Raw genomic sequence first — 27,847 nt, 5'->3', positions numbered from 1 at the left:
ACCTGATTGAGTTTGACACAAAGTGAGTATCTGTCTCCTCCGTGTGTGTGTGTGTGTGTGTGTGTCTGCGCTCTGATTGGCTGACAGCAGCTTCCTGTTCTCCCACTGCACCACTCACACTGATGGCTTCTCTCTCCGGATCTCAGAGCTTTAATGTCTCCTAATGTGCAGGAAATGGAAACTGTGTGTTCGGTCAGCAGAAGCTCCATCACCATGTCTGCAAGAACACACACCTCGGAGGGAGACACGGGGACAGACTGACACTGGGGAGGGAGACACGGGGACAGACTGACACTGGGGAGGGAGACACGGAGACAGACTGACACTGGGGAGGGAGACACGGAGACACGGGGACAGACTGACACTGGGGAGGGAGACACGGGGACAGACTGACACTGGGGAGGGAGACACGGAGACACGGGGACAGACTGACACTGGGGAGGGAGACACGGGGACAGACTGACACTGGGGAGGGAGACACAGTGATAGACTGCTCTGGTTCTGATAGTCCTGCTGGTTCTGATCTGAGTTCTCATTAAACACCATAAACACTCATCCAGGTCAAATCTGCGGCCCAGACTGGACACTCTGATGGCCACGTTTGGCCCCCAAGGCTGCATGTTTGACCCCCTATGTAACCTCTGTGACCTTTTTGTCTTGCCTTCAGCGACGATGATATCATCTTCGAGGACTTCGCCCGCCAGCGGCTGATCGGCGCCAAAGATGACAAGGATGAGGACGAGGAGCCAGCCGACTCGCCCAAACTCACCGACAGATAAAGCTAGCGAGCCGTTTGTAGCGCAGAGCTAACGGAGGTCAACCATTGGTCCCCCGCGGCCCGGACGCCCCGAGACCACCCGGCGGCGCTCCTGCTCGTTCGTGTTCGTCCTCTCCGCGTCCAACAGTTAGAACCCTGCAGCTTAGACATCCGTGGTGTTTTCCAGACGGAGCGGCTCCGGGGGCACCGGAGAGCCGCTGCTAGCATGCGTCCAACGTGTCTTTGTCCTACGTGTCTCCATTAGGGAGCAGAGCGGAGTCGAGTTGTGTTGAGGTTCGTTTCGATGTTTCGTATCAGAAGGTTTTCATAAAGAACACTGCCGGCCCGTCTCCGTCCAACAGGTTCAGAGGTCCAGAAACCGGCAGGAGGCCAGCCAATCAGCTGACAGCGGGCCGAGGCTCCGCCTCCAGCAGCCTCACCCCTCTGTCGTCCCCTCCACGTCTCGAGCAGCTGCTACACGGCACTGAGGGAACGTCCCAGCATGCCTCGTGTCCCCAAACCGGACAGAAGGAGACTCACTGTTAGCATGCGGTGTTCAGCTAATGCTATCTATTTCACACCATTCATCACCGTTAGCATGATGCATCTGACCACATTTTGGTTATTCTGAACATTTCACTCACTCACTGACTGTTAGCATGCTGTTTGAGCTAATCAACGCTAATGCTACCTGTTTTCATTCATTACTGTTAGCATGGTCAGATCTGGCTAAAGACGAGCTAATGGCTCAATCAAGACCTGTCAGTCAACCTGCTCTCAGCCAATCACCCATCCCCTTGAAGTCTGTGCAGCTGTGCTTTGCACTGATTGGTTGCTGTCGATGAAAGGGGCGGAGCCTGAGCCACAGAAGCTGACTCCAGTTCAGTTGTTTTTCTTTCGGTGTGACTTTAAGGAGCAGCTGTACTGTAATGTTGTTAGGATGTTGACACCCAGTGCCCCGCCCCGCCCCGCCCCGCCCCGCCTCACCACGCCCGGCCCACCCCATCTTTTTAACATTTTCATGAGGAAAAGTTTCATGTTTACACAATGTTCTGAAAACAGTGTTTGTTTCCAGGGCAACAACAGTAACACTGGTAATGATGTAGTTTTTGTGCTGGTCCACTAGTTGGTGCTGTTGTTTATTTTTGTAATGAAACCACACACATGCTGCAGAACAGATGTTTCTATTACACGTATATAAAACTTTTGTTTTCAGTCAGTCTCAGCACCGTTGTTGTGTAAGCGGAGCCTTAATCTCATGCATTCCTCCAGTCTTACCGACGTGTCCTGGACCATTTCAGATTCCTCCTGATTGGTTAAGTTGGCTGCACTTCTGTTTGCTTCAGGAGGTCAAATTCAATTCGTCTGTGGTTTCGGTCGCTAAATGCTAACAACTATCTTCATGGATGAGCTGGGTCATGTTGGAGTGTCCCTGAATGCACCAGCAGGGGGCGCTGCTGCATTCAGGGCCTGTGTTTTCTGTGCCTTCCTGCATGTTTGTGACTACATTGAGGGGTCAAAGTTCAGTCTGATTCTTGGTGTAGCTGCCAGCTGTGTGTGAGGCTTCGTACGCTCTGGTTCAGAATGCAGTGTGACCATCCTCCTGTGCACCGGGGGGCAGCAGTGAGCCCCCGGTGGCTTCATGTCCCTCCTGTCCTCCGCAGCAGGACAGACTGGACACTCACAGGACAGGACGCGCTGTGGCTAGCTGGTTAGCATGCTAACACCACGAGCTGCAGCACACAGACTTGAATGGAGCGACGCGACGACTGTTGTTTACATGTTTTAGCTTCTTTGTCAGTAGCTGAAGACACTTTTAATGTCCAGTTCATGTGTGATTTCATCAGCAGTGACGAGAGACAGTCGTCTTCAAAGCAGGACCACTGATCAGACTCAGCCAACCTGTCAATCAGACTTCACCACCAAGGATTACTGTACCGGGTAACTAAGTTACAGTTACGGAACTCTTGTTGGCTCTTTGTAAAAACGGCTGCTGTCTCTCTCAGTCCACTGTTAGCATTAGCACAGTCTGAATTGATGGCGTCTATCCTTACCCCTGAACCTTTAACCCGTAACCCCAACCTTAACCTTTTACCCCAACCCCAACTTACCCCTTAATTTAACTGCTAACCCCAACCCCATTAACCTTTAAAGTCTGACCTGAACCGTAAGCCTGGCCTAAGCTCCACCCTAACGCTGACATTTAACCCTAAACCTAACCTTTAACCTGAGCTGTAGCTCCAGGCCACATCAGGTTGAGTCATTTTCCAGAAAAATAATTCAGTTGATTAATTTATTCATATACAGCGGAGTAAAACGAGTATTGAACACATCACCATTTTTCGCTGTAAATATATTTCTAAAGATACTATTGACACCTAGGATTCGGTCCAGTATCCAGTCCAGATCTCGGTCCTGGCATTGGTCCAGGTATCGGTGCACTCATTGGCCCAGGACTGGGCCCGGGACTGGTGTCTGGTGATAAATGGCCGAAACCCTTGATGATCCTGGAGTCCACTGCTGACAATATGTCCTGAAATTATAGATGAGTCACAAGGCTGCGGCCCAAATCAGGCAGAAAACAGGAACTCAGTGTTTGGAAAGCAGGACAGGAAAACCTGAGCGGGATGAAGGAGTCATTTATAATCAGAGTTTTATTTCCGCATTCTCAACTGTCCAGTCGTCCCATGAATCGTCACCGTTTGAGTCACTGCCTGTTTTATAATCCTGCCCCAACCTCCAAACCTCACCCCGAAACCCCCTAACCCCTCAACCTACCCCCCAAGGAAAACCACCTCACGGTAGAGAACAGTCGGACCCTCACAGCTGTGTTTGATTTGAACTGGTTCTGAGGGGAACCTCCATGTTCCTGCATCTTTAATAAAAGCACGTTTGTGGCACTTTGTGTGAACTCTGCTTGTTTCCATGGAACTGAAACAACTGGGGGCGCTCTACACATGCACACACACAAAAACACACACACGCACTAAGGTAGAAAGCTAACGAGAGTTAGCCTTGAAGCTAAAGCTAGCGTTGTATGAATACTGTAGCTTTACTTCAAAAGGCTGTCGTGGGAAAGGATCATTTCTTGATGCTTTCTTTTGTGTTTTAAGTAGAACTTTTGGTAAAAGCAGATGTTTTCACCTCCATCTGGAAGAGACATTATTGTCTGACCATACTAGCTTTAAGCCTAAGGGCTTTAGCTTGAAGCTAACTTCTGTAGCTTCAAGATTAAGCCCTTCAGCTTTGAGGCAAATGTCTTTAGCTTCATGGCTAACAACTTTAGCTTCAAGGCTAACCCCTGTAGCTTTGAGGCTAACCCCTTTAGCTTCAAGGCTAAGCCCTTTAGCTTACAATCTAAGTAGTTTAGCGTCGAGGCTAACCCCTGTAGCTTCGAGGTGAACTGCTGTAGCTTCAAGGCCAACCCCTTTAGCTTTGAGGCTAACCACTGTAGCTTCAAGGCTAACCCCTTTAGCTTTGAGGCTAACCCCCTTAACTTCGAGGTTGGCTGTGTGAGCTTGCTGGCTCCATGCAGTACTTCCTGTAACGACACCACCTGGAGCTCAAACACGTTCCAAACACATGCGGTTCATTAAAACATGCTTCACTGTGAGCAGTTCTGTGGTTCCCAGCCAGTGCAAGACCACATGGGGATTTACATCTGTTCTGGGGATCTTTTAAAATACTAGGCCTTGCTTACGCGACGTCATTTCAAGTGAAATTACATCGGTTTTGCATCTTTGTTTCAGAAAAGTTTAATGTTTACATGGCTCTCCTGATCCGAAACGACAGGAACGAGACCAGAACTGGGTTCTCTCCCAGTAGCAACGCAGCCGACTGCGATAACAGATTCGTTACTGGGCTTTTTTAAGAGCTTGATGGAGACATTGATGTCAGATTGAGCTGTGATGAAGCAGCGAGAAGAGCTGAAACAGGTCTGACGTCGGCCCTCGAGGTCCAGAGTCGCCTACCGCTGCTGAAAACATGGACAGTGGGAGAATGAAAACGTTCTGATGGACAGACAACCACACTGGACTGTTATTCAGGATGACTCTCACCTCAGAAATTCTCAGAAGAACAGAAATAGTACCAGGATCAATACCAGGAGCAGAACCAGGACCGGGAGCAGCAGTTTCATCCCTTTACATAACAAACAGGACATGTTCCAAAAAGTGCCATTCTCATCCATTTCCTCAGACCTTTTGAGCCGTTGTGATCAGACACCCAGAAACTCTGACAGTTCTGTGTTTCCACTTGAAACTGTCACAGTGTAAAGAGGCCTCAATTGTCACAAGTTCCAATGTTCGACAGAAGCTGGTCGTCACCACGACGATGCGGAGGAGCCAATCAGAGGCCTCGGCAGCTGCTCAGGTGTGTCTCTTCCAGGCAGGTGAGACCAGCCGCTTCCGCCTGAAGATCCTGAAGAAGCCGTTGCGGATCTCGGTGGTCCTCACGCCGTAGATGATGGGGTTGACGGTGGCGGGGAACAGGATGTAGGCGAGGCCCAGGAAGGTGTTGACGTCGGTGGGGATGGACATGCTGAGGTTGTGGGACAGGAAGGTGACGCTGCCCACCAGGTAGAAGCACATCATGACGATGAGGTGCGTGCCGCAGGTGTGGAAGGCCTTCCAGCGCTCCTCGCCGGCCGGCGCCGCCCGCAGCACCACGCGCAGGATCTTGGCGTAGGACAGGAGGATGAGCGGGATGTCCACTCCCACAAAGCAGGCGATGACGGCCAGGCCGGCCGCCACGCTTGGCGCCGTGTCGCCGCACGCCAGGCTGACCAGCGCCATGTGGTCGCAGTAGCAGTGGCGGATGACGTTGGAGTCGCAGAACCGCAGCGAGCCGGCCAGCGCCACCAGCGTGGCCATGACGGTGCCGCTGCGCGTCAGCGTGAAGAGCAGCAGCGCCAGCCACGCCCGCGAGCCCATCAACTCGTTGTAGCGCAGCGGCCGGCACACCGCCACGTAGCGGTCCAGCGCCATGGCGAGCAGCAACGTGGACTCCACCGAGGACAGGAAGTGCGTGAAGAACATCTGGGTCAGGCAGCCGGGGAGAGAGATGCGGTCCCAGTCCGCCAGCAGGGCCAGCAGCGTGTTGGGAACGATGGCCGACACCACCAGCACGTCCACCGCGCACAGCGCGCACACCAGCAGGTACATGGGGCTGTGCAGACTCTCCACGCCGCGCACCACCCACACCAGCACGCCGTTCCCCACCAGCGCCGCCGCGTAGCAGCCGCACAACGGCAGCGCCAGCAGGCGGCGCTGGTGGTGCAGAGCGGGGAAACCTCTGAACACGAAACTGACGTGGGAGGAATTCATCATCCGCCTGAGGAGAGAGGCGGTGGAGAACATCAGGGCTGACACACCAGAGATGTATCCCGACGCCAGAGGCTTCCACGCCATCCCCGGTGGCCATCTTGCTCCAGGCAGCTTCCAGCTGATCTGTGAGACTGGAGGTAAAGTGCATGATGGGCACAAAGCAAATACTCTTGTTTTTTTTAAAATAGTGATGGATTTAGTTTGCGTTCATCTGAAATTCATTCTCACTCGATGCTCTGTGCATCTGGAAAGTTAAATCTCACGTTGGATGAAGGAATTATATTACAAATTACTCGGAGGGATTTAAATTTAGTGAATTTTACTTTTATACCCAAGACAGTAAAGACATTGAAGACATTATAAAGTAAAAATATAAATGTCACTAATGTAATGAAATTATCTAAATCATTACATTTTAAAGCTAAACATGTAATAATTCACTTTTTCTATTATCCTCATTCTGTATTTGAGTTTTTTTTTTATCCTAAATCTTGATCTAACACTAATACTTGTGCTGTGAATGGAGCTCTTTGGTTAGAGTTATTCAGCAGCATGCAGTATCATATCTACATCTCTAACAAACCAAACTGTTTGGTAGAAATTGGTTGAAAACTGATGAAGTTCTAGTTGGTAAAGTGTAGGAACACAGTGTGATGAGTGAGCTAGCTGCCTAGAGCAAGATGGCCACCGAGCACTGACGTTTGGCTCTTCTGGCCGGCAGAGCAGGTGAATCATCAGCATTTAGAGATATTTATGTTAAAAACTATCACATAGGGACGAACCGAGTGAAGTGAGCCTGCTGCCCCATCTGTGACCGACCCAAGCTGAGTGCGGCTAATGCTAACGCTAATGCTAAGATAACTACTATCCACTGATCATTAATCAGAATCGTTTTATTGTCATGTGAAATTGATGACGACTTCTTCCCCTTTAAGTAAAATATACATAGAAATATAATCAAAACTGACCGGACAGTCCGCAGGCAGCTCGCTGGTCAGCAGGGATGTTAGCACAATGTTCAAATGGTACAAGAGCCAATATTTAATGAGCCAGAGCTGGAAATGAGTCTTAAACCATCAGAATAGCAGAAATTTGAAGGGTTTTTGGGCTCAACTTCTCAGGAAAGCTTCCATTAACATATTTGACTAATTCCAGACATTCAGTTTAAGTTTGCAGCTGGTTAAGGTGTTGACTAAACCGCTTTTTCACTGTTATTTTTCATAGCAATAAATTTAAAGTGGTCTCATAAAAATGTTATTTAGAAAAAAAAAATAACACCCCTAAACCATCAATAATAGATATTACTGAAGCAATCTGACTTCAGTGACAGGATTTTAGATAGGATAAGATTTTATACATACAAATCCAGATTGGATTTTCTATTCAGTCCAGCCTCACACTGCAGACCATAGATTTCCAAAGCCAACGAATGAAAGCCTTGCAAACTTTGCATATATATATATATATATATATATATCCTAGGAACAGCTAAGATCCTGCGCAGAACCCTCAAGCTCCCAGGGCTCTGGTAGAGGACCCGAGCTTGAAGGAGACAGACATAATACCGCCGGGTGGCGAGAACACAGTTTTATATATGGAAGTATACTCAGCAAAATTTCAGCAATGTGGAACTTCTGAATGCGACATCGGAGAAAAAAATTAAATAACAAGTCAGCTGGTTGCGATGATGTGAGTTGAAGGGATTCCCAGGATTCCACTCCTGGACCTGCCGGGAGGTGATTTTTCATGGCACGCCCCAGCGCACTGCAAAAAAGACTGAAACTTGTCACCGAGAACAAAAAGGCGGCTGATAGTAACGTACCTGTGGTTAGCATCCTAGCTTCAGTCCACAGGTGGCCATGAAAGGAGCCGCCGTCGTTTCCCCTGCTGAGTGAGGCCTCGCTGTCCCGGCAGCGGCGTCCGTCCAGCCGCTCTGGTAGGAAATGGTGGCGCCGCCGGCCTCACTTCCTCTTATAGCTGAGGTCCAAATGTCCCGCAAGGCGACTTTGATCACTGCCAACCGCTCGGAGCCAATTTACAGGTCCCTCATCTAATTACAGGCTCTGGAGCTGGACAGGCTCTCCTGGGTCTCCTCTTCTGGTCGGTTACTTCATTCATGTTTCACTCACATTAAACATCTGAGGAGATTCTTTCTGGCACTTTTAAGATGTTTGTTCTGAGTGAAAATGTGGTTTTATACCTCTTCATGCCACAAAGCAGGACTAGGGGGCGCTGCAGTGTGAAGGACCTGAAAGTGAGGAATGAGATGTGTGAAGGAGTCTCAGATGAGGGTTTGGTTACAGACAGAAAGATCTTTATTGTCATCGGAACAACGAGGAAATGGAGGGTTAGTGCGATCCTCTTCCGAACGCTCAGGCGACGTGGAAGCAGCTCAGCGTCCTGACGATGTGCTGCCGGATCTCGGCGGTCCGGATGCCGTAGATGATGGGGTTGAAGCAGCTGGGGACCAGCAGGTACATGGTGCTGAAGAAGACCCGGACGGGGGCCGGGAGCTTGTTCCTGATCCGGTACGACAGGAAGGAGACCAGAACGATGGTCAGACTGACGGCCAGCACCACGATGTGAGTGACGCAGGTCTGGAGCGCCCGGGCCCCCGAGCGGCCGGAGCTCAGCACCGTGCCGAAGATCAGCAGGTAGGACGCCGTGATGAAGGCGAAGTCCGCCACCGGGATGAGGAGCACCGTCAGCAACCCCACCAGGCTGTTGACGGAGGTGTTCCCGCAGGCCAGCTCCACCAGCGCCATGTGCTCGCAGAAGCAGCGGTTTATCACGTTCCCGTCGCAGAACGGCAGCCGTCCCGCCAGACTCACCACCGCCACCATCATCAGGAAGTTCCTCACCGCCAGGGGAACCATGAACTTCAGGAAGCGGGGCAGCGCCATGCGCTGGTGGTAGTAGAGCGGCGTGCAGATGGCGAAGTAGCGGTCCAGCGCCATCCAGACCAGCAGCGTCGACTGGAAGGTTCCAAAGAGGTGCACGAAGTAGATCTGCAGCAGGCAGCCAATCAGAGAGATCCCCCGCCAGTCCAGCAGGAAGCTCAGCAGCATGTGGGGGACGCAGAAGAGCGGGACGCACAGGTCCACGCACGCCATGCCGGCCATGAGCACGTGCATGGGCGAGTGGAGGCTCCTCTGGGAGACCACCACGAACAGCAGCAGCGAGTTGGCCGCCAGCGCCAGCAGCAGCAGGGCGGAGAACGGCAGGAAGAGGACGGGCCGCAGGGCGCCCAGCTCGGCGAACCCGTTCAGGACGAAGTGCGTGTGCGAGGACACGTTCCCCGCCGGGTCCTCCATCCTCGCCGGCTCCAACAGCCTGAAAACACAGCGGCAGGAGAGGGTTCACTCTGGAGAAGAAGAACAAACTGCTGCTGCTCCTCTGGGGCCCCGTTTCCACGGCAACGTTCTGAAAACGATGCCCGTTTCCATGGCAACGTTCTGAAAACGATGCCCGTTTCCATGGCAACATGTCACACATGCTGCAGAGAGAGTACATTCTAAACATTAACAATGGAGAACAACACACTGGGACCGGGACCAGGTCCAGGAGAGTCTGGACCGGGAGTCAGGACACTCTGGAGGAAACCATTGTTCTTATTTTCTGTCCACTGAACTCCTGCAGAACAGGACCATGAGCACAGTCCATCCCTGTTTCCATGGGGACGGAGAATGTTGTTTTAGAAACAGACACTCACAACACTGCGGAAGTTTCTTATTTTCACTTGAAATGGTTGCCGTGGAGATGGACCCTTATGGGGGACTGAGCGTTTCAGGACATCAAGATGAAACTGTCCTCTAGAACTGCGGCGTTGGAACCGTCACTGTGTGTTCAGGATCCGCGTCTTTCTGCCCGTCCCGAGCGTCAGCCGCTGGACACACAGACTCTGGTCGGTGAAACACAACCGCAGCGGCCTGTAACGTAACCACACCTTCTCCACGTCTCACATGTCGTCTTCTGATGACCTGATTTCAACAACCTGGGAGAAGGAAAAGACTCGGACCCCCTCTGGCCCGCCTGCGACCGCCACGGTGTGCCCCACCCCTCAGATTGGTCCACGACTGAAAACAGTCACATAAAAGTGATCTGTACCCACAACCTGCCGTCTTCAGCTACTTCCACGAGGCATCTATAGCGGGAGATGACCTCTGACCCTGGATGAATCTGAGCCACTTCGGGGTTTACATGAGACGTCAATAACCTGAGCATCAGGAGGATTTCTGGAGCCGGAGACTCGGGTCAAGAAGCCGGATGTCATGATGGTCTCACATCAGGCGCTGAGCTGCATGTTCTTCCTCAGCAGAGACCTTTAAAGGTATGCATTACACGCACACACGCACACGCACACACACACACACACACACACACACACACACACACACACACACACACACACACACACACACACACACACCACAGACACACAAAGCTTAACCTGGACACACGTTTTCATTTCTTCTCCTCATGGTGATGCGAGGCATGTAAACCCCCCAGGAAAAAAATAAAACCCACAAAACCACCTGAAACCTGTCAAAACCTCAAAGAGAGCCATTCCAGAACCCGTGCTGCAGCCCCGTGTCAATTAACTGCTCTGAGGAAGTGAGCAGGACTCTCTTCCTCTGGTCTGGTTTTATCTTTCATTGATAACATTTCAAACTGGATCCTGAAACGTGAAGAACATGAAAACTGTGGGTCCGGGTCCGGGTCAGGGTCCGGGTTAGGATTAGGGTCACAGAGAGCGGGAGACGGTTTGGATTCTTTCGAGCAGCACATCACTTCAGCTTCAGCCTGGCCAGTGATGAAGACGAGGGTGATGAAGCTCAGTCGCTCTCAGGACCTTTCATCCTGTCACATCGTAAACATTCACACTGTGTTAAAGCAGCTGACTGAAGGTAGATCCTGTCCTTGACCCTTCACCCAGGATCTGACTCCGCTGGAAGACTCGGCGGCCGCTCGGCTCGCTGGACTCACTCAGGAAGCTCTGCTGCTTCGACTCGCAGGAAGTCCTGAGATGTTTCTCATGCTGCAGGGGATTCTCACCTCGTAAAGTAATACGAGGGGGGACCCAAAAGTTTCCGGACTGATTCTATTAATAAAAAAATACAATGAATTTCCGACTTTGGCCGCTAGATGTCGCTACAGGATAGCCTCATGCATAACTGTGCCAGGTTTGGTCTTCCCCCGTGATGCGGTCAGCTGACAGTCACTGTTTGTGTTGACAGAGTTACACCCCGCTCTTCGGTTTTTCAAGATGGCGGATATCCACGGATATGCGCTCTGTCAAAACATTTTGTTTTTTATTGGGAAAACAGCGGCAGAAACACTCACCATGTTGCAGACATTCTTTAAGAAGGATTCTTAAGGTGTCTGAGTGGTTTGGGCCCTTTAAGAGTGATCGGAGTACATCACGAAGCCCAGGCACGCAGAGGACAACAATCCACTTCCAGAACAGAGGAAAACGTCACAAAAACTGAAGAAGACGTCCTGGTAGATCCACGCAGGACTTTTGATGACATTGCAGAACTGATGGGAGTATTGTGGAGATCCAGACAGATGATCCTCAGGCGGTTATTAGAAGCAGTGAGATGAAGGCACCCAGAAATGGCCGCATCATAGCAGACAGCAGACCACAGGACGCCCCGTTACGCACAGAAATAGCACCAGATGTTGTGCGTAAAGCATATTTTTGGACTAAAACCGTGACCAGCCAGCCTCCCCACCGCCATATCCCCCTGATCTGGCCCCGGACGACTGCTTTTTGTTGTCAAAGATGAAACTGGAGCGGCAGCGGAAAGGTAAGACAGGTATACAGGCGGGGGAGGGAAAATCGAAGTTCTATCTTTCCGGCACAGTTACGCACGGTCATGGCGACTCTTCTGAACAGTGAAAATCTCGGGTGCAGCGTTGTATTCAAGCCAAAGGAGAGTATTTTGAAGGTGACAGTTTCAAATAATTGCGAAGATTAAAAAATAAAAAGTTATAACTACAGTCCGGGAACTTTTGGGTCCACCCTCGTAGATTTCTTTTACTGTCTTGAGTGTTCAAAGTAACAGAAAACAAAAATGTACATCATCATATCTGCAGACACACACACACACACACACACACACACACTCTGAATGTTCTGCTGCCGCTACCTGTTCTCTCTTTGATGGCGTTCAAGCCTGTGGCGGTTTGTCTTGAAGTCAGAGGAACATGGACGCTCCGCCTCTGCCGGCCGGGATTCTAACCGCGCGTCCTCTCAGTGAGCTGACTCTGCACTGTCTCCTCGTCCCCGCTGAGCCGACTCGCCACTTTATTCCCTCCATGTGACGTCCAGCGCGTCCTCGCCCTGCTGAGTCACTCACCCCAGAGGCTGGAGCCAACATGGACGACGTCCTCCAGCCAGCCGAGCCCGACGGAGGAGACAAGTTTCACTATGGACCAAAACCAAGACGTCCTTCTGAGGACACTTTATGATCTGTCCCCACATGTCCAAGCCCGTCCTGCTCTTTCTGCTGGTTTCACTGTTTTACTGGAGGATTGACGCTGGTTTGTGGGACTGCAGCTGCTGGTGGCCTGGATAACCTGGTTAGCCTGGTTAGCATGGTTAGATTAATTTGACTGGTTAGACTGGTTAGCATGTTAAGACTAATTAAACTGGTTAGCCAAATAGCCTGTTTAGCCTGGTTAACATGGTTAGCCTGTTTAGCATGGTCAGGCAGGTAGTCTGGTTAGCCTAGTAGCCTGGTTAGCATGGTGAGCTTGGTTGGACTGGTTAGCCTAGTAGCCTGGTTAGCATGGTGAGCTTGGTTGGACTGGTTAGCCTAGTAGCCTGGTTAGCATGGTGAGCTTGGTTGGACTGGTTAGCCTAGTAGCCTGGTTGTCGTTCGGCTGTGGGTGGAGTTGTTGCTCTAAATAAACCGTTGTGGTTTTCATGGACAGTTTGGAGAAAACGCTGGTTAGTGGAACGTTCTCTCCAGGGATCAGACGCCGAGGCGGGTCCAGGACCTTGAGCAGAGGTTCTACTTCTGCAATCAGACCAAACACAGTTTCGAGAGATGGGTGTAGGCCTATGGCTCCAAAAATGAAGCTCAAGGGGTCGAGGTAAAAACTCGCACTATCTGAAAAGTGCTAAACAAATAAAGCTTGTTTTGATTTGATCCCAGTGTCCCCCAGGGCCCCAGAAAGGCTGTGGCTCCATACAGTTCAATTCAAAATGAAACACCAATAAAACTTTTTCTTTTTTGTCAGCTTTCATGGCCCAGAAGAGAGACCAGATGATCCATCGGAAGATTAACTGATATTAAATTTTATAAGGAGCGTTAAAGTTTTCATAATATGGGGCGTGGTGACCGGAATGACCGTCTGTTCTGGAATGATTGACATATCCTTTAGGAGGTTAATTCAGTAGAACTTGGCTTTAGATGAAGCTCTCCCGTATTTATTGTTGCTTTCCACTGTTGCCCAGTTTTTTTTAATTATCTGTCAGTTCACTGAAATCCTGGATTACCTGCACTGACAGACCCTGAAAGGATTCTGTGATCCACTTTATTTGGTCAGTAAACAGTTGTGCTTCAAATGCATGATGTGTAAAATGTATCCGGGTTTTCCTGAGACACTGCAGCCTAAAGAGAAGCAACATTCAGGACTGTCCCTCAGTCTCCACACGGCCCATGTTCACGTCTGGACGTCTCCGTGTTGTCCCATGTGGACTCAGAGGGAGAGACAGATGATGGACAGGATATTAATGTGAGACTGTCACTCAGAAACACCACCCTGTAATGATTTAGTGAAAGATTTATTTTTGATTATGAACAGCTTTGGTCAAAGAGTTTCTCTGAAAACAGACTGCAGCCCGTTTATCATCCTGTGAAGAGATTCAGAGCAGGTCACAAGGTCACAACCTCTTTTCCACTGATTATTATACAACACACACACTCAGTATGGACAATAAGAACAATATTTTCCTGTTGTGGTACCTTCTCCTGGTCCTGGTCTCGATCCAGATTCTCCTGGACTTGGTAGTTCTAGAGTTGACAGTCACCATAATAACAGTCCAACACCAACAGCACCACCTAGTGGCCCAACATGACAGCTACATGGTTCTTGTGCTCGTGCCGCTGTTCTGGAAATAAGTGTCGCTTCTGGAATGTTTTCTGAAACGAATGTGGAAAACTGTGGTGTTCTGCCTGGAAATGCTGCCGTGTAAACGAGGCTCTCGGAGCGTTCTGCAGTCTTTCTCTTCCTGGTGGAATTTTTTTTTTGTAGTTTCAGCTGAAGTGCTTCCAGACGACTGTTGTGTGACGGAGAGTTTTCATCCTCACACTGAAGACAGTTGTCAGGAAGCAGGAACGGGAAAGACAGGACCTGTCGTGTGTGTGACTGTTCTCGGACTACATCGGGTCGACCGGTCGGCCGCGACTCAGCGTCCTGACGATGTGCTGCCGGATCTCGGCGGTCCGGATGCCGTAGATGATGGGGTTGAAGCAGCTGGGGACCAGCAGGTACATGGTGCTGAAGAAGACCAGGCTGGCGGCCGGCAGGCTGCTCCTCACCCGGTAGGACAGCAGGGCGATGAGCGTGACCGCCAGACTGACCACCATCACCACGATGTGGGTGACGCAGGTTCGCAGCGCTTTGGAGCTGGACGTCCCCGAGCTCAGCACGGAGATGAAGATGACCACGTAGGAGGCCACGATGAAGACGAAGTCCACCACGGGGATGAGGATGAGCGCCAGCAGGCCCGCCAGGCTGTTGAGGGCGGTGTTCCCGCAGGCCAGCTCCACCAGCGCCATGTGCTCGCAGAAGCAGTGCGTCATCACCCGGGAGCAGAACGACAGCCGTCCCGCCAGGACCACGAACGCCGTGATCAGCAGGAAGTTCCTCGCCACCAGCGGAACCATGAACTTCAGGAAGCGGGGCAGCGCCATGCGCTGGTGGTAGTAGAGCGGCGTGCAGATGGCGAAGTAGCGGTCCAGCGCCATCCAGACCAGCAATGTGCACTGAAACGAGCCCACGAAGTGGATGAGGTGCATCTGCAGCAGGCAGCCAATCAGAGAGATCCCCCGCCAATCCAGCAGGAAGCTCAGCAGCATGTGGGGGACGAAGAAGAGTGGGACGCACAGGTCCACGCACGCCATGCCGGCCATGAGCACGTGCATGGGCGAGTGGAGGCTCCTCTGGGAGACCACCACGAACAGCAGCAGCGAGTTGGCCGCCAGCGCCAGCAGCAGCAGGGCGGAGAACGGCAGGAAGAGGACGGGCCGCAGGGCGCCCAGCTCGGCGAAGCCATTCAGGACGAAGTGCGTGTGCGAGGACACGTTCCCCGCCGGGTCCTCCATCCTCCGTCCGCCCGGCCCCGTCAACCTGGGAACAGAGAGAAGCCGGGTCAGACGAGCGCCGCCCGCCTCCAGGAAGACCCGGACCAGGCCTGCCCGGAGCCGCCGTCTCTCAACCTTCACAGCGTTTTGGGAATGAAAACAGTGCTCAGTGTCACTGAAAATATAACTTTTTGAAAACTCTCCTGAGCGTCCGTCACCGTCAGTGAAGCGTCTCCTTAAGTCACCGGACGGTTGAAGAGCTTTATTAATGCTTGAACTGGTTTCTTACATTCAGAATCATCAATAACAAACAAATTATCCATCCAAATTTAAGAATTCTCCTCACTCAACCAGTGATTACGTGATGGAACAATCTTCGGTTAATCACTAACATCCTGAAAGAAACTGAAATCCGGTGAGGAAGATCAGTCCTCACCACGCAGATCACTGATGCTAAAGCTTCATTCTATTTTCTCATGACATAAACACTGTGAAGCAGCGGGACAACAGACTTTCATCACTTCTTATCTGATTTTTAGTCTTACGAGTTGAACATTGATCTTAAACACACACACACACACACACACACACACACACACACACACACACACACACACACACACACACACACACACACACACACACACAGGAACGGTAGCGTTCTGGTCATTCAGGACGGATGAGGATCAGAACTGTTCAGGCTTGGTTCAGACTAACTGAGTTTCAGGTGAAGGACGCTGGACTCAGGAGGATGGTCACACAGCAAACAGGGAGAGAAGACACATCTTCATCTTCATCGTCGTGGTTAGAGGAAAAAGATGAGGAGCAGCTGTCAGACACATTAAACAGTGTCCTCTGTCCTCCAGGCCGGTGGAGGACGAGAAGTGGTGTCCCCTCAAGCTGTGGACTGACCTGAGAACAGCATGGACGCTCCGCCTCTGCCAGCCGGGATTCTAACCCCGCGTCCTCTCAGTGAGCTGACTGCACTGTCTCCTCGTCCCCGCTGAGCCGACTCGCCACTTTATTCCCTCCACGTGACGTCCAGCGCGTCCTCGCCCTGCTGAGTCACTCACCCCAGAGGCTGGAGCCAACATGGACGACGTCCTCCAGCCAGCCGAGCCCAACGGAGGAGACAAGTTTCACTCTGGACCAAAAACAAGACGTCCTTCTGAGGACAATTTATGATCTGTCCCCACATGTCCAGTTGTATCTGTTCTCATCTGTCCTCACCTGTCCACTTGTACCTGTCCTCACCCATCCCCACCTGTCCTCATCTGTCCTCATCCGTCCTCACCTGTCGTGATGTACCTGTCCTGGCCTACAGTGGACTGGGATCGGCTCTAGTGTTTCCAGCGATTCCAGGTTTTGCAGGTTCAAAGGATATGAGTACGATGGATGGATGGATGGATGGATAAATGGATGGATGGATGGCTGAATGAATGGATGAATGGGTGGGTGGGTGAATGGATGGATCAAATAGATTTAGAGCGGCCTGGAGCTGAAGTAAACATGATCAGAAGACTGTTTAAATGTCAGGATGAGAGAAATGATTGAGTCAACCAGGACTGGTGGAGGTGGAGGAGATGGAGGTGGAGGTGGAGGTGGAGGAGGTGAAGGAGGTGGAGGTGGAGGAGGTGGAGGAGGTGGAGGTGGAGGTGTTCCACAGGGAAGTGATTTCTCAGACTGGACTGAAACTCCAGACAATGATGATGTCTTCATTCAGGCCAGCGGTCTTCTTGTCTTTCTGGAGGGTTGGTAAAGGGTTTGTCTCACTGGCCTGGAGACGAGGTGGAGACATGGTGGCGACTGGGGTCTCTGCTGGTTGTTGAGACATCTTCGCGACGTCTCTTGAAGACTAGCTGGTCTCAGCTGAGTCGCTGGAAATTCAGACATGTTGGATTTTATTTTTCCAGACTCTGGTAGGTTTCCTCGACGTCTCCATCAGCTACAATGGCGTCAGGGACACCAGGACAACATCTCCAAGAAGACCTGCTGGAGGACAAGGAGACAGAGGAGACGTTGCAGCTGGTGGTAAATTTCTCAGGTGTGGAACTTCATCATTCTTCAGTTTCAGCAATATTTGGACGTGACTGATTAGTCGTGACCGACACGGTGACTTCTCCACCGGTAGGATAAGCCCTCTCGACCTCGTCCATGGTCCTGTTGGACGGACATCAGCCCCACCTTGTTTTCCCTTCAGCACTTTGGTTTAGGGCCTGTGCATGTTTAACTTGTTCCTTTAACTGTTGAACCAGTTAGCTAATTCGCTGGCTTCATGATTACCTCAACTGATAACTAACTAGATAAGATGAGATTCCTCAGATTCCACCGTGCAGGAGGAAATGGAAGCCCCTCAGCAACGAAGACCAGGAGTCAGACGCCACAGTAAGTAGGTAAAATTTATTTGTATCACATTTTTGACAGAACAGCTGTCACACAATAGCAAAGAATCGTATAAAAGTCAGAGATACAGGATAAGATCAAAGATCATGTCGACAAGTATATAATATACAATACAGCCAAGACAACACTGAGTCAGTTTGGACCAGAACGCTTTTTGAAAGCATCCATTGAGTCCAGAGAACACAGGTCTGAGAAGTGTTTGAACTGGAAACTCAGGACACCTTTGAAGGTGGAGCAGAGAACAGTTTGAGATGAAAGACAATGATCTGTAGAGTTCTCCATCACCACACCGACCTGTAGAGGTCTCCATCACCGACCTGTAGAGGTCTCCATCACCACACTGACCTGTAGAGGTCTCCATCACCACACTGACCTGTAGAGGTTTCCATCACCACACCAACAGCAACAACTGGGATACTCTTCCGACCAGTTATTTTCTCCAGCAGGAAGACTGTGGGCAGACACCAAACACTGATGATGATGATGATGATGATGATGATGATGGTAGAAATATGATGATGATGATGATGATAATGATGGTAATGGTGATGTCGGCGATGATGACAATAAAGTAGCCAATGACAATGGTGACAATGATTGATAGTATTGATGAGGATGATGATGATGATGGTGATTGTGATGATGATCATGATATTGATGAAGGTGATGATTTAATGACGGTAATGATGGTGATGATGATGATGAAGATGATGGTATTGAAAGTGATGATGATGACAATAAAAATGATTGTAATGATGGTAATGATGACGATGGTGATGATGATGATAGTGGGGATGCAGATGATGATGATGATGGTGATGATGATAGTGATGAAGGTGATGATGACGATAGTGGGGATGCAGGTGATGATGATGATGATGATGATGATGATGATGATGATGATAGTGATGAAGGTGATGATGATGATGATGATGATGATGGCTATGAAGGTGATAAAGGTGATGATGCTGATAATGATGATGATAGTGATGAAGGTGATGATGATGATAGTGGGGATGCAGATGATGATGATGATGGTGATGATGATAGTGATGAAGGTGATGATGACGATAGTGGGGATGCAGGTGATGATGATGATGATGATGATGATGATAGTGATGAAGGTGATGATGATGATAGTGGGGATGCAGGTGATGATGATGATGATGATGATAGTGATGAAGGTGATGATGATGATAGTGGGGATGCAGGTGATGATGATGATGATGATGATGATAGTGATGAAGGTGATGATGATGATAGTGGGGATGCAGGTGATGATGATGATGATGATGATCGTGGTGATGAAGGTGATGTTGATAGTGATGATGAAGGTGATGATGTTGATGATAGTTGGGGTGGAAAGTAATGAATTACTTTTACTCATGTTACTGTAATTGAGTACTTTTTATGAGTAATTTGTAATTTTCTAAGTAGTTTTTGAGATATGTAATTTTTACTTTTACTCAATTACATTTTGACTCAAGTATTTTATTTCACTACATTTGAACCCCCTCACATTACTGAGTACAATTATGATAATAAAAAAAAAAGTGGGCAGAAAACCCGTGTCCCGGAACTGAACGTCAATTGCGGGGCCTTGCCTTCCATGTGCCCTTCCGGCTGCGGTCCGTCTCCGGTCCGGAATCACTGCAGCACTACACCGCGGTGTCTCTGCAGTCCACTGGAGGAGGTTGCCAGATCTGTCGCTGTTCCCTGAAAACAATGTGAAACCCATTTAACTCAATAGAAAGCAGCCCAAACCACCATCTTGGTCGAAAATGCACGTTAAAACCTTATTTGTATAATAAAGAACACGTCATAAACACATAATCATTTCATCAACCCGTCCAACGTGTTCAAAAAAGAAGCTTGATTTGGCAGAAACCCGCCCAATCTGGCAACACAGAGCCACTCGGTCACAGAGCTGTTTTGTGCCATTTTGGTGTCATTTGTCACTTTCCTGCAGTGGCGAAGAACCAAACTGTCCATTCTTCTAATGCGCACAATGACTACATCACGCTGTTTGTTCTGTTTTCTACCAGAAGAAGTTAAAAAAATGTAATATTGAGGCAAAAACACGACACAGATTTTATTTTGAAGTCACTTATTTTGGAACACATATTGAGTTTTCTTCCGGCACCCGACTTGTTTCTGTCTGGATTGACGCGGTAGGGCTGCGGCATGCGGAAGAATAAGATCCTTGCGGAAGACACAGGAGCTCCGCTAGTGCTCCGCAGCCGGACCGCGGCCGGTGTGCATCGGAGGTCATAATCTGGATCTACACGTTGAAAGGTGGATGTTGCAGTCAATATGAAGATCATGGAGGAGAAAGGGTCCGAAGAAGCTATAATTTCTGGAGAGGAAAACCTCAAAAACCCTTGGCTAAACTTAGAAGACCTGTTCGCGTTCGCATAACTTTTACTCAAATTACATTTTCAATGATGTGCTTTTGTACTTTTACTCAAGTAAATTTATAGATGGGTACTTTAACTTTTACTTTGAGTAGGATTTAAGCAAAGTAAAGATACTTCTACTCAATTACAATTTTTTTGTACGTTTTACAACTCTGATGATAGTGATGATGATGATATTGGTGATGAAGGTGATGGTGCCACTGTTTCACTCTCTTGTATCATGTTGCTGTAATGAGCCTCGGCGGAGCAGGCACACCTGAGGACGAGTCTGTGTGGACACTCGGACGCTTCCTGCTGCACCAATTAGCTGTTGCCATGGTTGCTAATGTAAACAAAGACGCTCTGGGTGTTTGTCATCATGTGGAGTGACCAGAGCCAGGAGGAGGAGGAGGAGGAGGAGGAAGAGCTTGGCCTCCCGTTACCCTTGAACCCAAATCAGCTCCAGCCTCTGGTTTAGAGTTCTGACTTCTGCTGTCTCTGTGAGTCCAGCAGGTGAATCCTGGGAGTGTTTTAAGTTCCAAAAATGAAAATTGAAATTCAGCGAACCATTAAGCCTAATCCATACCCCAAACTCTGTGTGTTGGTGCTGGGCACCTCCAACAGCCTTACAGTCCACAGTGCATAGCGTCAATGTACACACCGAGCTGTTGATGAGTGTACTGGTGTCACTTTAATCAAGTTTAGCATGTAGCATCGCATTAGCATGGAGCATCGCTGGTGTAGGAGTCCTGAAATCTTCAGCATGTGGTATCACTGCTAAACGCATTAGCATGTAGCATCGCTGGTGTGTGACCTGTTCCAGTGACAGTGGCAGGTGTGCAGTTTGACCTGTCAGACGGTCATGAGGTGTCCCCAGGTGTCCCCAGGTGTCCCCAGGTGTCCCCAGGTGTCTTCAAGGAAGACAGAAACCTCCAGTATGGCATAAGGTCAAAAGCTGGCTTGATTTTAATTTTCAGTATGAATCTAGATGGTGAAAGCTGGGCCTTCTCATCCTTCTGACTTTCTGGATTTTACACAGAAGGTCTCATAAAAGTTCCCACAGAGAGATCTGGCTCGTGGCGGCCAAGCGTTCCTAACCACGTGGCTTTTTGATCCTTGGATGTGGGCTCTTCCTGTCATTGGAGCGTGAGCTGGTTTAGACCGTCATGAGACGGGTTAGTTTCACACTGTTGCAGTAGTAATGCTCAAACATTCATCTGAAGTTACTGTAAAATTACCATGTAATTACAGGGTAACTATGTTGCTAATTACCTAGTACTTTTAGAGTAATTACCAAGCCAATTCCAGGTAAATACCAAGTAACTACCTGGTAGTAAGTATTAATTACTGGGTAATTATAATTATATAGCAACTATGTCGGTAATTGCCAAGTACTTACTAAGTAATTGCTAAGTAATTACCATGTAATCATTGGGAAATGTGGACTTTTTACTAGGTATTACTAGGTACTGCTAGGTGTCTACACTATGTATTTCCCTATTAGTCAAGTGTTTTTTACTACTTACCTGGTAACTTCTTAGTATTTCCCAGTAACTACAACATTTACCTGGTATTTACGGTTGAACTGTAGACTACTGCAAAAGGAAGTGAGGCCTGTTTCCACACTATTACCTGGTAACTACTTATTCGTTACCCAGGAACTGCAAAAATACCTACCTGGAAATTACATAGTTATTAAAGTGGATTTGTACTGTAAAAGGAAGTGAGGTCTGTTTCCATGTTATTACCTGGTAATTACTCATTTATTACCCAGTAAATAGAAAAATATCTACCTGGAAATTACATAGTTATTAAAGTGGATTTGTACTGTAAAAGGAAGTGAGGTCTGTTTCCATGTTATTACCTGGTAATTACTCATTTATTACTCAGTAAATAGAAAAATATCTACCTGGAAATTACATAGTTATTAAAGTGGATTTGTACTGTAAAAGGAAGTGAGGTCTGTTTCCATGTTATTACATGGTAATTACTCAGTATTTAGCCTGTTACTCGGAAACTTTCACATTACCCCACACACTTGCATCAAAAATGCAGCAAACACCATCAGTGTCTGTGATACAGTCTCTGAACAGCACACTGTATCTGTCAGGAGATCAGAGTTTCCATCAAAAACCACCATCACCAGCCATCACATTACATTAAGATGAACGCATTATTATTACACTTCCTCACTCCAAACACCTCACTGTGACAGACATGCAAAAACAAGAGAGCTGCCAAAGATGAACATTTTAATCAAATGGAGTTCAACTTCTTATAAAACAATTTACAAAACAGTGCACATTTTTAACAGTCAGGCACCTTTTTTTTTTTTTTTTTTTTTTAAGAAACACAACAGATTTCTTTTGCAAAAAACATAATACAAATAACAGTGATAAACAATCACTATAAATCAACATTAATAAGCACACTGCTCCAGTCTTGTGAATTCACATCATCATGTGTTTTCTGCAGACCCGTCTGGTCTACAGGAACCCTTGCTCTCCATCATCCCGAATACCAAGGGCCGCCGTCGCCAGGTGTTGTCACGTCGTCCACGTCCAGACTTGTACCTCCCTCAGCATGATGGAAACGAGGACAGCACAACTGTTCCTTCTTAATGCTCAGGGTTTATTCACTGTAACACCCAAACCCCAAACGTGAGAGCTGAAAACATACAAATGTACATATTAATTAACAGAAACTTACACAATAAACAAATATACACATTGCATAAAACACAAATATCTTTAAACCTTCAAACATACACATGAAACCGACATTACAACCGAAACATTCACCCAAGCCTGAACCACAGCCACCCAGCACCAGCTGCAAAGCGCTCCATACCACCACTATAATGATCAATAAAACACCCAGAAAAACGGAAATATACACACCTCACTGGCTGCATCACATTGTAAATGAGGTAAGCCGTTTGTTTTTGCTCTTTTCACGGAGTTTTTTGTTCTTATTTTCTCTCTCCGCGTTTGTCTGTGCGCCACTTAATGTGGTCCTACCCGGAACGTTCCGCCGTAAACACGCTTTCTCTCATTAGAGTAGGAGCCGAAATTTAATTAAATATAAATATCACCATATCACCAAGTGTCTGAAGACGTTCTGCCATAAATAAGCTTTCTCTCAGTCGAGGTAGAACCGAAATTTAATTAAATATAAATATCACCGAGTGGCGGAACCTACCGTCTGCAGACGTTCCGGGTAGGACCACATTAAGTGGTGCACACAAACGTGGAGAGAGAAAAAACGCTCCAAAAAGTATGTAACAAGAGCAAAAACAAACGGCTTACAATGTGATGCAGTCTGTGAGGTGTGTATATTTCCGTGTTGCTTGGTGTTTTATTGATCATTATCGTGGTGGTAGTGTGGAGCTCTGCAGCTGGTGCTGGGTGGCTGTGGTCTCATCTACAGGCTTGGGTGAATGTTTCGGTTGTAATGTCAGTTTCATGTGTATGTTTGAAGGTTTAAAGATATTTGTGTTTTGTGCAATGTGTATATTTGTTTATTGTGTAAGTTTCTGTTTATTAATATGTATATTTGTATGTTTCCAGCTCTGGGGTTTGGGTGTTAAAGTGAATAAACCCTGAGCATTAAGAAGGAACAGTTGTGCTGTCCTCGTTTCCATCACGCCGAGGGAGGTACAAGTCTGGACGTGGACGACATGACAACACCTGGCGACGGCGGTCCTGGGTATTCGGGATGATGGAGAGCAAGGGTTCCTGTAGACCAGACGGGTCTGCAGAAAACACATGATGATGTGAATTCACAAGACTGGAGCAGTGTACTTATTAATGTTGATTTATAGTGATTGTTTATCACTGTTATTTGTATTTTGTTTTTTGCAAAAGAAATCCGTTCTGATTCTTAAAAAAAAAAAGGTGCCTGACTGCTAAAAATGTGCACTGTTTTGTAAATTGTTTTATAAGAAGTTGAACTCCATTTGATTAAAGTGTTTATCTTTGGCAACTCTCTTGTTTTTGCATGTCTGTCACTGTGAGGTGTTTGGAGTGAGGAAGTGTAACAATAATGCGTTCATCTTAATGTAATGTGATGGCTGGTGGTGGTGGTTTTGATGGAAACTCTGATCTCCTGACAGATACAGTGTGCTGTTCAGAGACTGTATCACAGACACTGATGGGGTTTGCTGCATTTTTGGTGCAAGTGTGTGGGGTATGTGAAAGTTTCCTAGTAACAGGCTAAATACTGAGTAATTACCAGGTAATAACATGGAAACAGACCTCACTTCCTTTTACAGTACAAATCCACTTTAATAACTATGTAATTTCCAGGTAGTTATTTTTGCAGTTCCTGGGTAACGAATAAGTAGTTACCAGGTAATAGTGTGGAAACAGGCCTCACTTCTTTTTGCAGTAGTCTACAGTTCAACCGTAATTACCAGGTAAATGTTGTAGTTACTGGGAAATACTAAGAAGTTACCAGGTAAGTAGTAAAAAACACTTGACTAATAGGGAAATACATAAGTGTAGACACCTAGCAGTACCTAGTAATACCTAGTAAAAAGTCTACATTTCCCAATGATTACATGGTAATTACTTAGCAATTACTTAGTAAGTACTTGGCAATTACCGACATAGTTGCTATATAATTATAATTACCCAGTAAATAATACTTACTACCAGGTAGTTACTTGGTATTTGCCTGGAATTGGCTTGGTAATTACTCTAAAAGTACTAGGTAATTAGCAACATAGTTACCCTGTAATTACATGGTAATTTTACAGTAACTTCTCCTTATTACATGGTACTTACCTTGCAATTACCATGTTAATACATGGTAATTACCGTACTGTAAAAGGAAGCGTTACCCAATTTTCCATTTTATTTATTTGTTTCTTTAAAAGAGAGAAGGATCACTTCTATCGTCTGTAGCTCAAGATGAAACTTCTGGATTTGTTGCTAAAATGGTTCCAAACAAAGAAAATGAGAAAGAAATCAAATTTAAGTGGCAATGTTCAGAAACTACCTTAAACATGTAAACTAGTAGAGCCCAGTCCAGTCCCTGGAGAGCTGCTGTCCTGCATGTTCAGCACGTGTGAACGACTGACAGGCTGCTTCCTGAGCTTCCATCGGTGATTCAGCTGTAACATGCAGGACAGGGACTCTCCAGGACCTGGACCAAGACCAGTAACAGGACCTGGACACCCCCTGCTGTGAATGGTAAATGACTGAACTGTGAATTTTGACATCTTCTTGGTTGTTGTTGTGTGGCACTTTGCTAAGCTGTGGTGTTTTTAAAGTGCTTCATGAAAAACGTTTCACACTTCAGAAGGCAGAACTGAAACTGATCAAACATTCTTCACAGTAAAAGTTGATGTTTTGGGTTCTTGCTTGAAATCATTGCCGTGGATTCAGACATGAGGTTCCTCCGTCAGGCCGACCCCCTCCAGCTGGAATGTGACAGGAGGTTCTTGCAGCTCAGGCGGATCTTGGACAGCTTCAGGCCGTACATCACAGGGTTGAAGATGGGAGGACAGGTCAGGAAGTACAGCGAGAGGAAGATGCGGAGCGTGCTGGGTAAGGTGTTCATGTTGAATCTGCTCTGCACAACCTCGAACGTGGCGCCGCAGGTGAAGTTGAGGAGCGAGGCCAGGTGAGGCGTGCAGGTGGCCACGGCTTTCTCTCGGCTCTGCTCACAGCCTGAAAAACACACTCTGAAGATCCTGCTGTAGGTGAAGATGATGAGACACAGAGAGAAGGATAATAAGACAGAGAAGTAGAGCAGACCATATCCATTCCCAGCCTGCGAGTCCTGACAGGACAGCTTGACCACTGAGTGATAGTCGCAGTACACTTTAGAGACGACGCTGCCACACAGCTGCAGGGAGGACAGGAAGGCCACGAGCAAACCGGCAACGAAGAACAAGATGAACCAGCAGAGAACCGCCAGGCGAACCGCCTTCCTGCTCCACAGCCGGCGGTGATACTGCAGAGGACAGCAGATTGCCAAATAGCGGTCGTACGACATGATGCCCAGAGTCACATACTCAACGCCTCCATAAGAGTAGATGACGAAGATCTGCAGGAGGCAGAGCGGAGCAGACACGGTGTGAGAGTCCTACAGGACCTGGACCAGGAGCAGTGGGAACAGGCTGCTGCTGCCGTACAGCTCGTTGACAAACAGGCTGAGCAGGAACAGGTACATGGGCTCATGAAGGGTTCTGTTCACACAGATCACCAGGATCAGCAGCAGGTTGGCTCCGATGATCAGCAGGTACAGACACAGCAGGAAGACGAAACTCAAGTATTTCAACAGGCCGACGTCAAAGTAACCGCTGAGTGTGAAGTGTGACGGCTGGCTGGAGTTCATGGCCTCCTCAGCAGGAACCGCTAAGTGTTGTAGCTGGGGCGACAGTAGCTCAGTTGGTAGAGCAGGTCGTCTTATAACCGGAAGGTTGGCGGTTTGATCCCCGCTCCCGCAGGCGTAAAACTGTCGTTGTGTCCTTGGGCAAGACACTTCACCCACCTTGCCTAGTATGAAAGTTGTGAGAGAGAATGGTTGGTGGTGGTCGGAGGGGCCGATGGCGCAGATTGGCCGCCTCGCTTCCGTCAGTCTGCCCCAGGGCAGCTGTGGCTACAGTCGTAGCTTACCACCACTCAGTGTGGAGAGAATGAATAATGCAAAGCTATGTAAAGTGTCTTTGAGTGTCCTGAAAAGCGCTATATAAAACCAATGCAAGAAGAAGAAGTAGCTCTGTGGAGGTTTTCTGACGCTCAGGGAAAACGTCCACTGACAAACAGCAGGGAATCGAACATGATACCGCCCTGCTCCACCTGCCATCCTCTCCTCACACAGCTGCTTTTATTCACACTGCAGCCAATCAGAGACCTACCTGGACCTGGACCAGCCAATCAGGGACTGACAGTCTTCTCCAAATGGGTTCTCCAGGTGTGTGCACTGGTTGTGTTTATCGTGTGTATTCTGGTGTGTTCTCCAGCTATGTACTCTTTCCAGGTGTGTTCTCCAGCTGTGTTATATAGCTGTGTACTCTGTCCATGTTCTGTTAATGTGTTCTCCAGTAGTCTTCTTTGGATGTGTACTCCGACTCTCTTTCACAGTAGTGTTCTCAGATTTGTTCTGCAGAAGTGTCCTCCAGATCTGTTCTCCCAGTTCATTTCTCCAGGTACGATGTAGTTCTCCGGTTGCTTTCTTTGGATTTGTTCTCCATATGTGTTCTCGGTCTGTTCTACACAGCTGTACTCTACAGATGTGGTCTCCAAATCTGGTCTACTGGTTCATTCTCCAGGTGTGTTCTTCCTGTGTGTCTTCCAGGTGGGTTCTCCAGGTGGTTTGCTTATCAGGTTTGTTCTCCAGCTGTGTTCTACCAGTTTGTTCTGCAGGTTTGTTCTCTGGCTGTTTTAATTTTTTTCCAATTCAATTCAGCTTTATTTACATTGCACCAAATACAACATAGTCAAGTCTAGACACTTTTCCAGAGAAAACCCAACAGATCCACATGACCAAGAAGAGACTGTGGGAAGGGAAAACTCCCTTTTAAAAGGAAGAACCCAGCAGAACCAGACTCAGAGGTGGAGAACCCTGCAGAACCAGGCTCAGAGGTGGAGAACCCTGCAGAACCAGACTCAGAGGTGGAGAACCCTGCAGAACCAGACT

General features: G+C 48.2%; 4 protein-coding genes and 1 pseudogene across 4 annotated transcripts in view; 1 reads left to right on the top strand and 4 right to left on the bottom strand.

Moving 5' to 3' along the window:
- The window catches only part of arrb1 (arrestin, beta 1), a 15,389-nt gene extending 11,789 nt beyond the window's left edge, over nucleotides 1-3,600 (top strand). Inside the window, exons 15-16 of the mRNA XM_030108284.1 lie at nucleotides 1-22; nucleotides 668-3,600. The exon at nucleotides 1-22 is cut by the window's left edge and continues 27 nt beyond it. Of these exons, the coding sequence (XP_029964144.1) occupies nucleotides 1-22; nucleotides 668-779 (134 nt within the window). The 3' untranslated portion in view covers nucleotides 780-3,600. The remainder of the gene's footprint in view (nucleotides 23-667) is intronic.
- Nucleotides 3,601-5,124: 1,524 nt separating this feature from the next.
- On the bottom strand, nucleotides 5,125-6,165 carry or55e1 (odorant receptor, family 55, subfamily E, member 1). The gene has a single exon (XM_030108675.1). The coding sequence runs from the start codon at nucleotides 6,163-6,165 to the stop codon at nucleotides 5,125-5,127; it is 1,041 nt and encodes a 346-aa protein (XP_029964535.1).
- Nucleotides 6,166-8,453: 2,288 nt separating this feature from the next.
- On the bottom strand, nucleotides 8,454-9,395 carry LOC115400663 (olfactory receptor 51E1-like). Its single transcript, XM_030108673.1, has one exon. The coding sequence runs from the start codon at nucleotides 9,393-9,395 to the stop codon at nucleotides 8,454-8,456; it is 942 nt and encodes a 313-aa protein (XP_029964533.1).
- A 5,076-nt stretch (nucleotides 9,396-14,471) lies between these two features.
- Nucleotides 14,472-15,419, bottom strand: LOC115400662 (olfactory receptor 52K1-like). Its single transcript, XM_030108672.1, has one exon. It carries the CDS (start codon nucleotides 15,417-15,419, stop codon nucleotides 14,472-14,474), a length of 948 nt encoding a protein of 315 aa, XP_029964532.1.
- A 10,184-nt stretch (nucleotides 15,420-25,603) lies between these two features.
- LOC115400660 (olfactory receptor 11A1-like) lies at nucleotides 25,604-26,542 on the bottom strand (annotated as a pseudogene).
- Nucleotides 26,543-27,847: the final 1,305 nt, after the last annotated feature.

The sequence above is a fragment of the Salarias fasciatus genome, chromosome 14 (genome assembly GCF_902148845.1).
Source record: "Salarias fasciatus chromosome 14, fSalaFa1.1, whole genome shotgun sequence".
Lineage (NCBI taxonomy): Eukaryota > Metazoa > Chordata > Actinopteri > Blenniiformes > Blenniidae > Salarias > Salarias fasciatus.
This window is presented reverse-complemented; position numbering and strand designations above follow the sequence as displayed.